Genomic DNA, 16,608 nt, shown 5'->3' with positions numbered 1-16,608 from the left:
TAATAAAAAGTTAATTCAAATTATTCAGTAAGTTGGATGAATTATTAAAATTATAAATTACTAAAAGGGATTTATTCCTGACCATTAATTAGGAGGGTTTCCATTTGTTCGAACAATCAAATTCGAATTAGTTCATCAGTTTATTGAAATACATGTGTATCACAATGTCAGACGAAGAGATTTACGAAGATTTTAGTTTGAGAATACTTTTGAAAAGGGATTTCAACAAATGAGAGGTCAAATTAGAGACCTTAGTCTATAGATGTATGATAAAGTTTTACTTTTTTTTAATTAAAAACTTTTTTCATCGGTATAGGGTGATTTGAAAATCGGTAAAAATAAAAACATGCACTATGCAAAACTGCTCTTAACTCAGAAACGGCTGCACGGTTTGATTAAATATGGCACTCGGATCTCTTATAACTTTGGCTAACATTTGGAATATTTTTAAAGTTTTCGAAATTCAATTTTGGGCGTTTTAACGCCATGCGGGCTCACTAGTTGTTAATATCTGAAAAGTGGGGAACCACAGCTTTGCATGTTTTTGGAGCGCATATTAATTATTATTTTTATTTTTTTTNAGGAGGGTTTCCATTTGTTCGAACAATCAAATTCGAATTAGTTCATCAGTTTATTGAAATACATGTGTATCACAATGTCAGACGAAGAGATTTACGAAGATTTTAGTTTGAGAATACTTTTGAAAAGGGATTTCAACAAATGAGAGGTCAAATTAGAGACCTTAGTCTATAGATGTATGATAAAGTTTTACTTTTTTTTAATTAAAAACTTTTTTCATCGGTATAGGGTGATTTGAAAATCGGTAAAAATAAAAACATGCACTATGCAAAACTGCTCTTAACTCAGAAACGGCTGCACGGTTTGATTAAATATGGCACTCGGATCTCTTATAACTTTGGCTAACATTTGGAATATTTTTAAAGTTTTCGAAATTCAATTTTGGGCGTTTTAACGCCATGCGGGCTCACTAGTTGTTAATATCTGAAAAGTGGGGAACCACAGCTTTGCATGTTTTTGGAGCGCATATTAATTATTATTTTTATTTTTTTTATGGTTAAACTCGAATAATAAAAATCATTAAAAATTACAGTAGGACAAACGAACACAAATAGTTAAAATTGTTTTACGACGATTACAACTTATTGATTTTTTTGGTTAAGATTTAAAAAATAACGATAATTTTCCGTCCCTGTTTTTAAGTCGTCTAACCTTTTGATAAGCAATAAGTAGCAGACAAATTTTCCCCTGTTTATGCCTTAACGAAATAAAAGTGAACGAGCAGTTCGTCACGTAAAAATGCGTATTTTGGATTATATTTTTTTTTCTGAAAGTAATAAGTCCATAAATTACTAAATAAACACTCAGCTCAGCCTCCGATTTAGGGCACTTCATTACAAAAATTTTAACAAAAAAAAACCCCTATTTCGAAACATTTTAGTTTCCTCATCTTCGAACCACCACTGTATGTTAATTTCCCATTAAACGCAAAAAGGTAGGTATGTAGGTGTGTACAACACTCTGCTACAATATCAAATATTCATACATATACATACATATAGTATAGTGCACACACATACATATTTCATCCTCTGAAGGCCTACCAGCTGAGCCAGATGGGCGGACTAGAAAGATGGGTCGCTTTCCAGATATGCCCACCAGTTCATGGCAACGTGGGCATTTATAGATGCATATGTGTATGTATGTACAGTGGCGGAAAAATGATCTATGGTGTTTCGTTTTTAATATTTACAATGTTTTTCTAGCTAAAATGTTTTTGATATTTTTTTATGAAATTATGGTTCAAGCTTTAACAAAAGCTATATAAATCACACTTTCAAACTTTATACAGAATTTAGAAAAATTCCACAAATTTTTATCTAAATTTCGAGCTTTTTAAATTTAGCTTTTGAGTATGCATTAAGGCTTATAAAATTTTAGTAAAGTGAGTGCAAGTTTTGAGCGGCTAAAAAATCGCATTAATTTTTAATATTTTTTGCGGTATATAAATAGCGAAATTTAGGAAAACTGGCATTGACTTTTTTATTTTTTTTTTCATGTTTATATGGAAAAAAGTGCAAAACGCCGTCAACAACAAAAAAAAAAAAAAATATATTATGAAAGATCGAAACGATCTTTTACCCGCTCAAACCTTCCACTTACTTTACTACAATTTTATAAGCCCAAAAATTTCTAAAAATTCTGGCTAAATAGCTCGAAATTTAGATAAAAATTTGTGGAACTTTTCGTAAGTTCTGATAAAAGTTTCAAAATGTGATTTATATAGTGTTTGTTAAAGCATAAACCATATTTTTATAAAAAAATATAGAAAAAAATTTTGGCTTTAAAAACATTGTAAATATCAAAAACGAAACACCTTTAATCAATTTTTTTCCCGCCACTGTACGTGTATCCCTCCCGGCTGCTATTTATGCGTAATCTTCGACAAATGACTGCCTATGCCGGTACTGGGTTAGTGCAACAAAAATATGTAGAGACAAAAGGCAAAACACAAAAAATCAACCAGACCCAAGAAACGACATAGAGTGTCAGCAGACATGAAAGCAGAAGAAGTGTCAACGAGAGTCAAGGAACACATANTTGTTCATTAATGTCTTAATATATGAATTTATTTGACTGAAGGCACATCGGCTCGCTCGAACAGCTGGTTATGGAGATGGCGTTGTACGAAAAAGTACTTGAACCGATTTGCCAGAGAGCCAAAGTAGGATGTGTGTACATATAGGCATGTGAATTTGTACATTTATAGAAGAGTGAGTGCATCTGTAAAGGAATTTATTTACATTAATACATATGTGTACATTAGGATGGCGAACCATCTGTCTGAAGAAAAAAACTAACTGTCATTCCAAGTACTCGTCAGATATGGAAGGATCACTTCTTGACGCTTTTGAATTGACAAAACCAGCAGCAGAGTATTTGTTGACTAACGTATAAGTATGGATGTCTCTTTACTAGCCCAAGGCGAGATGAGAGTAGCAAAAAAAATTAAGCTCAGTAGCAACAAATTGCCTGAAGCCGATGGATTCGCGGCTAAGCTCTTCCATGCGGTCGGGTTAAGCTGGCTGGTTGTTAAGCCCTAGCGGCATCAGATGTTGGTCGAACCTTAAGTAGACTTATAATATATGTAATATACTTAGATAAGTTTTGGATCCAACTCTCGAAACAGACGAGACTCCAGGAGAAATTTATGAATTCTGAACAAATTTGATTTTTTTCCAACCAACCCACTGTGCGGCCGAAATCCAAAAGTGCGGCCAATATTGCAAAAAAAAAAGTTTCTAGATAGAGCTTCTTCATCATTAAGTTGGCTCAATGGATCCTCTAAGAATGGAAAACCGTTCACGGTCACGGCCTGTACCACGATCTTCAAAAGTGACACAACTCAAAATTTGGCATTTTTGAAAATATGCACTTAAAATGTACGCAGAGCTTTTATTTACCTTTAAGCAAAAGCTGGAGCACATTTTTGTTGTATTTTTTTTAAAAACACTAAGGTAAAGTCTCCCTTGCCCATATGCTTAGCATGTGTTTAGCATAGGTTATCGCATTTTCTGACGAACGTATCATTTTGAGTTGTGTCACTTCTGAATATCGTATGCGATATGTAATTATATAAATATGGACTAGTGGATACAAGTCTAAAATAACTGACGATAAGTATTCGTCATAGATTCTCAATGGTATAGCATGGTGACGGGAAATATTAATTGGCGGTGTAACACATACGGCTAGCGACAGCCACACCTATTCACCTGCCAATTGTTTGCCTTTTTCGGATGGAGCGTGAGGCAATCTAATGTACATCCATCCGTAAATGCCTACATACGTATGTTAAAATTAATTTACATTTTTTTGGATTGCTTTGAATTCCTTTATACGTACTATTGGTTTATATATAAGTGCAAGAGTTCGAGTATATCTACATATGTACATATGTACATACTTAGTACTTGCTTATTTATGAAGAAAATAGCTTACCTTGTGAGCGTCGCGAGGAGAATGGCTGCATGTCCGTGAACGATGATGAATCACCCGTTCCAATGCTGTTCAAAAGAATCAACATATTCCATGATTTACCATTTGCGCGTGGCGAGTGTGTGTGTGTGTGTGTGTGCAATTGGTTATTTAAGTGCGACAAAAAAGGAATCCCATAATTTGAACGATGTTGCGGATGGCAATGAACGCCATGAAGTGTCGAGCCAAGTGAGTTATGCGCAAAATATGAAGTATGAAAATAAGAAAGAATTCCAATTGAATTTAACAACACAGAACAGACACTGAATACTCATACATAGATGAATGTATGTATGTATGTATATAAATATGCACAGCAATTGCTTAAAAAGGCCAACCACAAACCAAGCAAAGTTATGGCACGCAATTTGAACTCACCGAAAACTATGACGCCCACGTGGACTAGAAATGAACTCGGCGGAGAGTTTCTCCTCGGAACTTGCGTGCAGCGGCAAGGCGTTGGCGTTGAACCAGAACCACCACCCACACTACTACTTCCTCCGCTTCGCGCTTCCACACCCGCGCTGCTACGCTTGCTCGCAACACTACTCCCACCGCTACCACCCGTATTCGTATTATTCATGGCCGCCAGTCCTGCTGCTTCACGCGCAGCGCTCCGTTGTGCACGCAACTTACCGACCCCGCCAATGGCGATTGTGTCGCTGACGTTGACTGTGACTGTGACTGTGACTGTGACTGCGGCTGCGAGCCGGCGACGATTTGTTGCGTTTGTGTACTGTTCTCCTTGCGATCGCTCGGATCCGTATTCTGTTTGAGCGTTTGCAATTTCGCCAGCGGTATGATATCACACTTGCTCGGCCGATGCCAGACGGTCTTCTGCGTTGCCGCATTGTAGTAGTAGAAGCGTTGCGTATTCGTATCGAATAATTCCCACCACTGTGATGAGTCGGTGCGCTTAATTGGCACATCCTGCGGGGCGAAGCAACAAAAAAAAACAACAACAAAATATATACATACTTAGTAGTGCAAAATTTAAACAAATTTGAAATGAGTACATAGACAAAAATGCTCGTAAAAAATGCAACAACAATGCCTAAACTATGCGTATGTAGTATTTGTGTCAACACATCATGTTTGTATGTTTGTATGTTTGCTTGTATGTAATCCTAAATAATAAAACTTATACATTGTTATTAAAAAGCTTAGCTAACTACATGTATGTACATACATACACTCGTGGCCAGGCAAACTTTACCATCACTTTTTTAAATTTGGTAGAATTTTGTAAATTAATAAAAAAATATATACATATTTTGCTTAAAAATATACTACAAACCGCAACAAAAGCCATATAAATAAAAGTTCCAAACTTTGTACAAAATTAAAAAAAAAAAAAATCATAAAATGTTCATCAAAATATCAAACTTTTTAATAGAAATGTTTAGGAAAGTGCAAGTTTGAAGTAGCTCAAAGTTCTAGTTTATTTTTGAAAATTGTTTTTCCACAGAATGTTGCGTATTTTTCCCCATATAAAAAATATCATTACATGAAAAAAAAACTACAAAAGACAGTCCGCACAGAACTGCATACCAGAAATTTTCCTAAACATGTTTATTAAAAAGTTTGAAATTTTGATGAAAATTTGATAATTTTTTTTTTAATTATGTACAAAGTTTGAACCTTTTATTTATATACATTGTTTTTGTTGCGGATAACTACATTTTTAAACATAATAAAAAAAATGTTTATTATCTAATTTACAAAATTTTTCCCAAATTAAAAAATAGCGGTGGTAAGGTTTGCGTGGCCACGAGTGTAGTATGTATTATGTGCGCCGCTTGTGTCGCTCTGTGTTGAGTTACCTCGAGTCAAGTTGAGTCGGTCAAGTGATAGTCAGCGGGTGGGCAGAATTTTGTGTGTGGGCGTACTTGCGATGCTGGTATGGATTAGCGGAAAACAATGAAATGCAAGCGGCCCGAAATATAAAATCATCTTCACTTAAAAGCGCACAAGGGAAGGAAGTTAAAACTAGCTGCTAATGTAGTTAAATAATTGCAAGTGGCTGGTAACGCTATAATTTGTGATACATACCCACATACATTCATATAAATATATATATATATGAATGTATGCATGCGAGTTTAAAACAACACTGAGCGATTCCATACGACAATCGTTTTAAGAAATCTTTTGACTTCTTATTTGTTTTTTTTTTTTATACCCGAGCGCAATTGTGCACAAGGGTATATTAATTTTGTTGACATAACGGTTGTTTGTAACAGCCAAAACGAATCGAGATAGATATAGACAAATGTATACATAAATGATCAGGATGAAAAAAGAAATTGATTAAGCCATGTCTGTCTGTCTGTCCGTCTGTCCGTCTGTCCGTCCGTCCGTGTACACGATACCTCGAGCAAAAATTGAGATATCTCAACGAAATTTGGTATGTAGGTTTCTGTTAATCCAAGGTAGGTTGGTATTGAAAATGGGCGAAATCGGACTTTAACCACGCCCACTTCCCATATAACGGTAATTTTCAGAAATACGAAAACTGCGATATTTTAGTAACTACTGGAGATTATTCACTCAAAATTGATATTTATAATAAGTTTTAGACGAAAAATAAGAATATTATAAATTTTTGGAAAATGGGCGTAGCCACGCCCACTTATGGTTACATGTGTATATCTTGGTAACCGCTGCACCAATTTCTTCCAAACTTGGCACAGTTGTTGGCCTTGGTACAGCATAAAAAACCGCCGAAACTTTTTAAAATCGGACAATAACCACGCCCACATCCCATATAACGGTAATTTAGAGAAATACAAAATCTTCGATAAATCAGTAAATATTGAAGCTAATTTATTCAAAATTGATGCTTGCAACAATTCTTTACCAAGAAATACGTTTATGGTAAAATTTTGGAAAATGGGCGTGGCACCGCCCACTTATGATCACATATAAGTATATCGGTAACCGTTCTACCAATTTGTACCAAACTCGGTGTGGTTATTGTGCTTGCCACATATAAGCAAAACGTTGAAAATTATTGAAATCGGACTAAAATAACGGCCGCTTCTCATATAACGGTAAATTTCAGAAATGCTTGAAACTTCAATATTTCGAAATTTAAGGACGCTAATTTACTTAAAATGTATACACCCCGGCTTATCATGTAGCGGTAGCTTTCGGAAAGGTGGAAAAACGCCGGGTATTTAATGTTCGGCTTCGCCCGAACTTAGACTTTCTTACTTGTTTTTTGCTACTTAAATAGTAGGGACCATTGTAAATACGATTGAAACACTGAACGCACCCATTCCAATAGAATATTTGAACATACCACACATTACCACTTGGCTTATGAAATATAACCTGTAAAGCATTAGTCTATCTAATATAATTATTTTTTTTAGAAGAAAAGTGGTATCTCAGAAGTGGTTTAGATCCGATCATTGGATCATAAAGAAATTAACGGTACTCTTATCTTATGTATATCCTTATATATACTTGTATGTACATAACGTACAATTGATAATGAATGTAACTCAAGCAAATATTTCTATGAATATAAGAACATTTATCTAAGAATGGATTCGAAATATGCCTTCTAACGTTAACTAAACCATAACGTTAGCAGATAAATGTGTCACTGGAAATCGTAAACGTGAATTGTTGGTGATAAAGTTGGACCGAAATGTTTCAATAAAAAAAATCATTTTGGGCGGCGCAATGTTCCCGGGGCTGCTAGTTTAGATATAAGATAAGGATAAGGCCTTTTTATACATTAAGATTAACATAGGATTAAATGTCATAGTGGGGTGGCTAAAAAAAAAATATTGACCCTATTTAAATCTTCAATCCGATTTTTCTTGAATCCGATCAATCTATTTTGCAATGTTCGATAATTCAATAAAATTGAACACATTCATTCGACAATATTGAACAATGACACATACNTTTTTTTTTTTTACTTGCAATGTTCGATAATTCAATAAAATTTAACACATTCATGCGACAATATTGAAAAATTACACATATTTTCCACAATAGTTTTAATGCCTTTGGTAATCGGACCAGATTGAGCAGATTTTAATTGATTCGGATTAACGAGGTTTTACTGTACATAGATTCACACTTTCTCAACTCCGATCCGGCTGGTTCAGTAGGCTGAACTCATAAATAAATAGTCAAATTATACTCGGTAACATCAGACATCTATGCAGCAAACGAGAACGGGCCGCACAACATACACACAGTATGGGCCATATCTATATCTCCCCCATTTCAAAGTGATATTGTTTGCCACTCATGTTTAATTATTTATTTTTAAGATTTTTAAATTAAAATACAATTCAGTCTCTATCAAACCCATATAAACTCAAGTTTAAAACTTTGTAAGTGTTAGAATTTTTTTGAGTACACAGATTTATAGCCCATTAAATTCTAGTCCGATAATGTGAATTAATTTATTTTTCGCATTTGATTTGGGGTGCTATTGTATTGGCCAATACTGTAAAATTACAGTTTTTTTTTATATTCGAAACAAAAATCCAGTCGACGTTCAAGCAGAAGGTGCAGAAGGAAAATTTCCCAGTGATGATTTGTAGATACGAATTTGTTCTCAATATTTTTAATATTTTTTTAAAAAGTCAGTCTGAAGAAAATTTTCCGGAATAAATCTATTGAAAACCATCAGCCCTATCATGAGCTTCATTTTTCCCAAACCGGTTTACTTTTCACTTTTGGTTTCCATGTATTTACTATGGGCGGAATACGCATTTTTTTCGGGCGGAACTCAGGCTTAGGCACTACTTATATCTTTTAAAGTTGCAGGCATCAAGTGTGTGCCTTTTAATTTAAAATAAAAATCTCTTAAATTATTTTCATTGACCAAAAATCATCACTACTTTTGAAATGCCCCATTTTAATAAAAAAAAAAAGCTACTGTTGTTGTTGTTCTCAGATGTAATATGAACTGTTGCAATGTGCCCTTCAGCTCTCTTCAAACGTTTTATAAAGTCAGCACAGAACCCCCACAAAGTCGGCAGTTCATATAACAGGGGGAATTACATACACACACAAATGCGCATATGTATGAATGTAGCATAAATATATGGAGCAGTTTATATACATACATATGTATGTAGTACATACTTAGCTGGAACGTGGCCGCTGCAGCTGGTGGTTGGTTGCTTAAATTGTTGTTGTTGCGATTGCTTTTATATTATTGTTTTCACATTTCAAGCATATGTTTGTAACATTTTCATTTTATTGCTGCCCCCATAGGCTTGCTTTCAATCTTGCTTTAATATTTGGTATGTACATACATTAGACCGGATCACTTTGAAGCAAACAAAAAAATGTTCATCGTACACCCCTGAGTCTAAAGTATTTTTGCAAGCCAATTTATTTATTGTTCTTTTGGCCGAACCCAGGGTCCGCCTTTTTTACATTTTTCCGTTACACTGTAATAATCAAGTTCCTTCACAAAAGTTTAATGTTTTTTGGCGAGCTTTAATTTACTGATATTAAGGAATAAGAACTAAGATCAATGAACTTCAGAATAAAAAATTTGTCTTCTCGAGACAAGTCTATCGATATATCATATTTTAGGATTCGGCTGTAAATCCCGAAGATATGATGAAAAATGTAAACTGGCGACTGGCTACGTTCAGCAAAAACAAAAATCTTTTGAAATTGCCTTGCCAAAACTTTTTTCTTGTATGGACTGATGTACAATGAAAGGTGGTTCATAAGAAGTAAATTCGGAATTTTAATGCTCCCTGCCCCCTAGGATTGTTCTATACCGAGAAAGTTGAAATTAAAATTTAAAAAAGTGTTTAATGCATTTTATATGCAAAAAAATAATACTTAGAGTTATTGAAAATCGATGTTTTTGGATCGGAAAACCCTGTTTCTATCAGGACACATCAAACAGTAGGTATTACCCAATTGTTTATTTAAGCATTTTTCAATATTAACTATTATTTATAGATTCCCAAAAACCCTAAAAATTCAATGAAGCGATCTCTAAAAAAAAAATTTATTTCGAATTAAAAAAAAAACAGCGGTATATTTTTTTCGGACTTTACTTTTTTACATGCATTTTTGGGTTACCCTAATGTGCATACATACTTATGTATGTTACAATGTGAAGTTGGTATTATTATTTTTTTTTTATGAACTTTCGCCGTTTACACATTACAATGTTTAATTTTTATTTATTTTTTTTTGTTGTTATTATTTCTTATTGTTGTTTCTGTTGTCTATCATCTTTCTTTCCTTGTCTATTACCGCCTGCCGCTCATATGACCTTGAACTCTTGCGTGCATCTCGGCAGCTCAATGACGTCGCCGAGCCGATGAGGCCTAAACGAGCGACATCTGTATGCAGCAAATAACGGAGAGGATGGATATGACAGCCTCCCCAACAAAGAAACAAAAAACGCAAAAAATAAATAAAGCTACAGTAGTCAAATAAAATTGTTGAAGTAGCAGCAACAAGGATATATGTATGTATGTACATAAGTCACGTGGCCACTGTCGGTACAAATCTAGAAAATACACAACGCTTTCGCAAAACCAAAACAAGAAGGAAATTGTTAAAAAAAAAAAAAACTTAAACACGCTGTTATTTTCAATATGCTTCTAGCTGCAAAGCGAGACCACTTGGCTTCCTTTTCGCCACCTCCCACCCGCCTCTATGCCCTTTTGCATCCGCCGACCCGCCCCATCCATTCAAAACCCACAGCCATGTGATTACAATTTCACCAGCTGGCCGACTGCATGAGTCGCATGCACCCTGTGGTAATGTGGTGATGCGTCCTTCAATTCGCTAAGCGCTAAGCAGCGGAAGTCAGCAAAGATGCAATAAAAAAAACGTTGCTGCTGCGTTCGCTTTTAAGTAAGCAAGAGCAAAGGGCCCCATAAGCGAATGGGATGCAACGCGCCTACAACACAGATTTATAAGTATGATGGATGTGTGCTTATGTAGTGTAGTGAGTGCTTTAAGTGGCGCAAGGCTCTTCATTACCAAATATTGCGAGTAGCACAATGTTGAAGAAGCGAAAAAAACGCACTGTTTTGCATAAAATCCTTTTTGTATAAAGAAATGCTGATGCGCGTGATGGTGCTTCTCGACAACAAGCAGTCACTCGTATATACTACATATGTACGTATACGTACGTGCATACTTAACGAAAAAAATGCCTTAAAAGCTCAAAGCACTCAAATGGTTGCCAGCATTGTGGGATGCACATACATACATATTACAAGGAACGCTTTGTCAACTGCGAGTGGGCGAGTGCTATATATTTTTGAATCGAATGTTTTATGGTTTGACCTTCAAACTATTGCNAACGCGCCTACAACACAGATTTATAAGTATGATGGATGTGTGCTTATGTATTAGTGAGTGCTTTAAGTGGCGCAAGGCTCTTCATTACCAAATATTGCGAGTAGCACAATGTTGAAGAAGCGAAAAAACGCACTGTTTTGCATAAAATCCTTTTTGTATAAAGAAATGCTGATGCGCGTGATGGTGCTTCTCGACAACAAGCAGTCACTCGTATACACTACATATGTACGTATACGTACGTGCATACTTAACGAAAAAAATGCCTTAAAAGCTTTGCACTCAAATGGTTGCCAGCATTGTGTGATATACATATTACAAGGAACGCTTTGTCAACTGCGAGTGGGCGAGTGCTATATATTTTTTAATCGAATGTTTTATGGTTTGACCTTCAAACTATTGTACTTAGATAAGTATTGGCCAAATAAGGGGGAATATGGAAGAATTGTATGAACTAAGATTTAAGGCTTTTTAGTGCTGGTTTACTTTTTATTTTTTAGAAATTTTTAAGATACCTAGTTGGCAGTGAAGGTATTCAAATCTTTCAGGTTATTAGGTTACCTGGTTAAAAATTATTATTCTCCCGCATAACCAGTCAGGTTTTTTTTTTTTTAAACCCCTATACCAAGTAAGTATGTAAGTAAGTAATTACAGAAAATATTTATTGACACTCTATTCGGCGATGAACTCTCTTCTCATTCGATTTTCCCGAATTTCTTAGCCATTCTTATAGCTCAGTTATGCATACTTGCTGCTGCATGAGATTANGGTATTCAAATCTTTCAGGTTATTAGGTTACCTGGTTAAAAATTATTATTCTCCCGCATAACCAGTCAGGTTTTTTTTTTTTTTAAACCCCTATACCAAGTAAGTATGTAAGTAAGTAGTTACAGAAAATATAATTTTTTGAGACTCTATTCGGTGATGAACTCTCTTCTCATTCGATTTTCCCGAATTTCTTAGCCATTCTTATAGCTCAGTTATGCATACTTGCTGCTGCATGAGATTTGTCACACAAGGAATCTGTTAAATGAGCTTTGCGTGTAAGCGGTTACCCAACGCACAACATTACATTTGTAAGTAGATGTCTGCTGGTTTTTGATTTCTACGTAAAAATGGCATAGCAGTGCAAATAGTGCAAAGTATGCATAACTGAGCTATTAATGATAGTAGATCTAGTTCCATCTTTGAAAGAGACAATACTTAGGCGTTAAATTCTGCGGCTCTTTCAATATGTATACACCTGCGTTCAACTAATTAGCACCGAAGTTCAAAATCATATTGTTTGAAACTTATGTTTATTTATTTATTTTTAATAATTTTCATTCAACATTTAATTCGATCTATAACAGAAACCACATAAATAGAAGTTTCAAAGCTTTCACAAATTAATGAAAAAAATTAGTCAAACTTCAAAAAATTGTCATAAAAAATTTCCAAAATTTTAATCAGAATATTTAGAAAATGTTTGGGTATGCAGTTTTGTAGCCAATTCAATTTTAGTCCAATAAAGTGCAAGTTTCATGTCGCGAAAAATTACCGTTGATTTTTTTTAACTTTTTTGTGCAGGGTGTTTGGATTTTTTTTTTCATATAAAAATAGATTTTTTTCATGCGTTGCTAAATATTCAGATTAAAAATTTGGAAATTTTGATGACCATTTTTTGAAGCTTGATATTTTTTTTTTTTATTTAAAACTTGTATGTATGTGTTTTCTGGTATATGTAGATTGAATTAAATGAAAATTATTAAAAATAAATAAATAAACATAAGTTGCAAATAATGTAATTTCAAATTTCGGTGCTAATTAGTTGAACGCAGCTGTATGTAGATCTACTAGCCTATGCCCTTAGCACCACCCACACGCAGTTCGCTTTAACGTTATGATTTTAAATGTAACAAAAAACAATGTGTCAAACAAAATTCGACTACTTAAATTGGCATTTCTTTGTATAAAAAAAAAAACTTTAATTTCGTAGTTGGTTTTTTGTATTAACAACGGGTATGTACATATATAAGGTGTAAATATTGTATGGAATGGCCCATACATAAGTAAATACTCTATTTTCCCATTTCACAAATCTACATCTATAAGGTCGAACTAATCTGACTATTGCGAAATAGCGTGCCTATGTGACCTTCAACTTAACGGTACAATCAATAAGGGCATGAAGATTCTCTATCCCTTTTACTTTTCTCGGTTCTCTCGTACTTCTCAAGCGTAATTCATGTGCCCCGCTGCTGTATGTAAGCAGCAATTATATTGTCTATTGTCTATCCACTTCGTTATCACATCAAGCGATAACGTACAGACATACAACATACATACACACATACATATATGTACATATATGTACAATAATTAAACAATAAAGCAATTAAGCACTATTAATAAAAATTGAAAGTCTTAAACGATCGGCGAATGATGGGGCAGTGGAAGGTGATTTCAACTTTCGCTTTCAAGCTAATTTTACGAGTATGTATTTACTACACATATTTATAAACTATACATATTTTATTTTTATTTAGTTTTTTTAATATGTACTATGTATGTTTATGTTTTTATGTGCGTTCAAGTGTTCGCTTACAACATTGCACTACTATAATTACCGTTAAGTTGCAAGCATGTAGTTGGTTTATTACATATATTTACATATGTACATATATGAATATATATAGTGGCTGATAATGCTCCAAGCGTTAGAGGTAACCCAGCAGGGAAACCGCTAACTAGTGAATCAAATTTCTAGTTCCGTACTAACTAGACCGTAACTAGATCCCCACCAGCCCAAAATCAGCGAAATGTGATACTTCTAAAAAAAAACTATTTTATTTCACTTTTTCCTTAAGAAATCTACATACATAGTAGGGCTCGTAAAATTATCCGACTATTCGACTAATCGGTTAACCGGTATATCTAAGGTGACGAATTTAGAACTAGTTCGGAACTATCGAAAAAGGGATGCTGTGGGGGCTCGTTTACTTTACATAGAGATATGTGTTTGGCCGCTTTTTCGTTCAAATAAGCTTCCGTTATGCACTTTGCAGATGCTTTTTCATAGCTTGGTAATACAAAACAAAAAATTTGTGTTAACATTTTAACATCTTGGGATCTTCTGGAATCTAACCAATAATAGCCAGCGCCTCTGCAAACTCAGCTACAGCCGAAGGTATGTAAATGTACAGTTCTTGCGCAATCATTCAAACAAATTTAATTTCAAATTGAAAACACATTTCTTTGAAAACAATTTAAAATCGCACAAACGGAAGAACCAAAAGGTTTGAAAAATCATGAAACTTTCGTCTGTCGATTTTAGAACTGGTTCGAAACTATAGAAAAACGGATGCAGCGGGGGCAATTGACACTTCCTGAGACATCGCCATGTTAAATTCGCCAGTTGTTTGCTAGCAAAAGACATTTATTGCGAACCAGTACTAGATCTAAATGTACCAGAAGCGCACCAGTTCAGAACTACTAGAGATTTTCCCCACAGGGAATTTACATACATACATACATATGTAAATATGTACGTACGAATACCACAAAACTGAATGTAGTGAATGTTTAATTTGAAACATTTTAATTAGCTCAAAGTGTGTGCAAGCGGGCAAATCAACAAAGCCGCATTGCTAAGCTACTTCATTTTTGTGCAATGCACTACTCTTCTTCTTTGCTCGTTGATTTGATTTTGTTGAGCAAAATAAACTCAATGTTGCTGTGGTTGCGGCTGGACGGTTGGTTGAACATTGTGACTAACAAACAGCCTGGCTAGTTGGGTCATACATATATACATACATATGTATGTATGATGATTGCCTGAGTAGGCTGCTGCTGGTGTTGAATTAATTGAAATCTATCATCGCCTTCGGTATTGCTAGGGCCAGGCAATAATTGCTTCGGTTTTAGTCACAGCTACAGCCACAGCCGCAGCCACAGCCGCAACGCCGCAGCCACAGTCACAGCCCACCATAGCACAGAGTACCAAAAAACAGCTCAGTCATTTTGATGCAAAAAAAAAGGAATTTACAATGTGGTTACGGCGGTGGCGGTGGCAGTGACGGTGACGGTATGGTTGCCTTCGCTTGCGTTCGCGTGGCGTGCAATGCCTGCCGCACCGCGCTGAATTGGGTTGTATTGGGTTGAGCAGGCGTCCACCAGACAGGCACATGCCGCGCATTTTATTGTTTTGTGCCACAAATACATGCGTTTTAACATAAAATATAATGTACATGTAATACATATATATTCATATACTTGCATACATATGTATGTATGTATACGTACTTAGACCAGAAAACACTAGCCTCTGAGAAAAATAACTAGGATGCAGGACGCTCTTGCATCAAGCAAAGCGAACCCATGGCGAAAGAAGGCAAATCCTCTCATGTGATGACAAATAATTTTCGACCATGTATTCTTCCTTCTGACACCCTTAGGAAGGCTTCCTCCACTCAGATCAAGCCTTTCGAAATCATGCTCATTCTCTTCGCGGTAACTGCAGAAAAGTTGCAATGCAATCAGACAAAATGCTCAGGAAAAAGGAAGGGACACAAGATTTGGTGACTAAAAAATACTATATATCTATTCTGCTATATTTAAGTATTCACACTGCACTACACCGATCTCTGATTTGTTTTTTTTTTTTTTCATACAGATTCTTGTGAGGAATACAGTTTTGGAAGCTTGCTATACCTCTACTGCCATATTGTAAAGCTGAAGCAAATCGAATGTAGGCATATTCTAATCGGCAAGTGCATCTCAAGAGTGATCTGGATTCAACGACACAGAGATATACGCACGTATGTATATCATCTTNGTAAGCGCCTCTTTCATCGATATTTTTTACCTCTAAACCTATTTACTGGTCCTTGGTAAATGGCTTCGAAGTAAGCGCTGTAATGAATAGTCCAAAACGGTAACTTGTATTCCTTTGAGAATATTACAAAGTAGTTTGGACTGCATTTACATTGGCTTACCTCGTCTCGGTCCAGTTATAGATTCCTCTTAATCGCTCCTCAACTAAAGCGTTCGTCGAGTTGAGACATTATGACGGCTAGTCCATTTACATACATACATTGACTTCGAGAGGTGACGTATTTTGATTAAATAAAAATCCTAACGTGATGGAGCAAAACGGACTGCAGGTTCGTGTTCAGCGCAACAAAATTCAAGAGGGAAGGATTTTTTGATTCCCGAACCCCGGCAATTCTTTTGTGTTGCTGTGAAGTCAACCGC

General features: G+C 35.2%; 1 protein-coding gene and 1 long non-coding RNA gene across 2 annotated transcripts in view; one reads left to right on the top strand and one right to left on the bottom strand.

Annotated features, from left to right (window-relative positions):
* Nucleotides 1–16,608, bottom strand: part of RhoGAP93B (MyTH4 and RhoGAP_KIAA1688 domain-containing protein RhoGAP93B) — a 52,989-nt gene that overhangs the window by 9,606 nt on the left and 26,775 nt on the right. Inside the window, 4 exon segments of the mRNA XM_017623130.1 lie at nucleotides 4,021–4,085; nucleotides 4,435–4,526; nucleotides 4,529–4,698; nucleotides 4,701–4,986. Coding sequence (XP_017478619.1) covers nucleotides 4,021–4,085; nucleotides 4,435–4,526; nucleotides 4,529–4,698; nucleotides 4,701–4,986 — 613 coding nt within the window.
* Nucleotides 14,759–16,608, top strand: part of LOC108368289 (uncharacterized) — an 18,661-nt gene continuing 16,811 nt past the window's right edge. Inside the window, exon 1 of the long non-coding RNA XR_001848348.1 lies at nucleotides 14,759–14,769. This is a non-coding gene — a long non-coding RNA (uncharacterized LOC108368289). The remainder of the gene's footprint in view (nucleotides 14,770–16,608) is intronic.

This window comes from Rhagoletis zephyria, unplaced genomic scaffold (assembly GCF_001687245.7).
Source record: "Rhagoletis zephyria isolate East Lansing unplaced genomic scaffold, Rhagoletis_zephyria_1.1 Rzeph_scaffold_03051, whole genome shotgun sequence".
NCBI lineage: Eukaryota > Metazoa > Arthropoda > Insecta > Diptera > Tephritidae > Rhagoletis > Rhagoletis zephyria.
The sequence above is the reverse complement of the archived record's forward strand: the minus strand, read 5'-3'. Positions and strand labels throughout refer to the sequence as shown.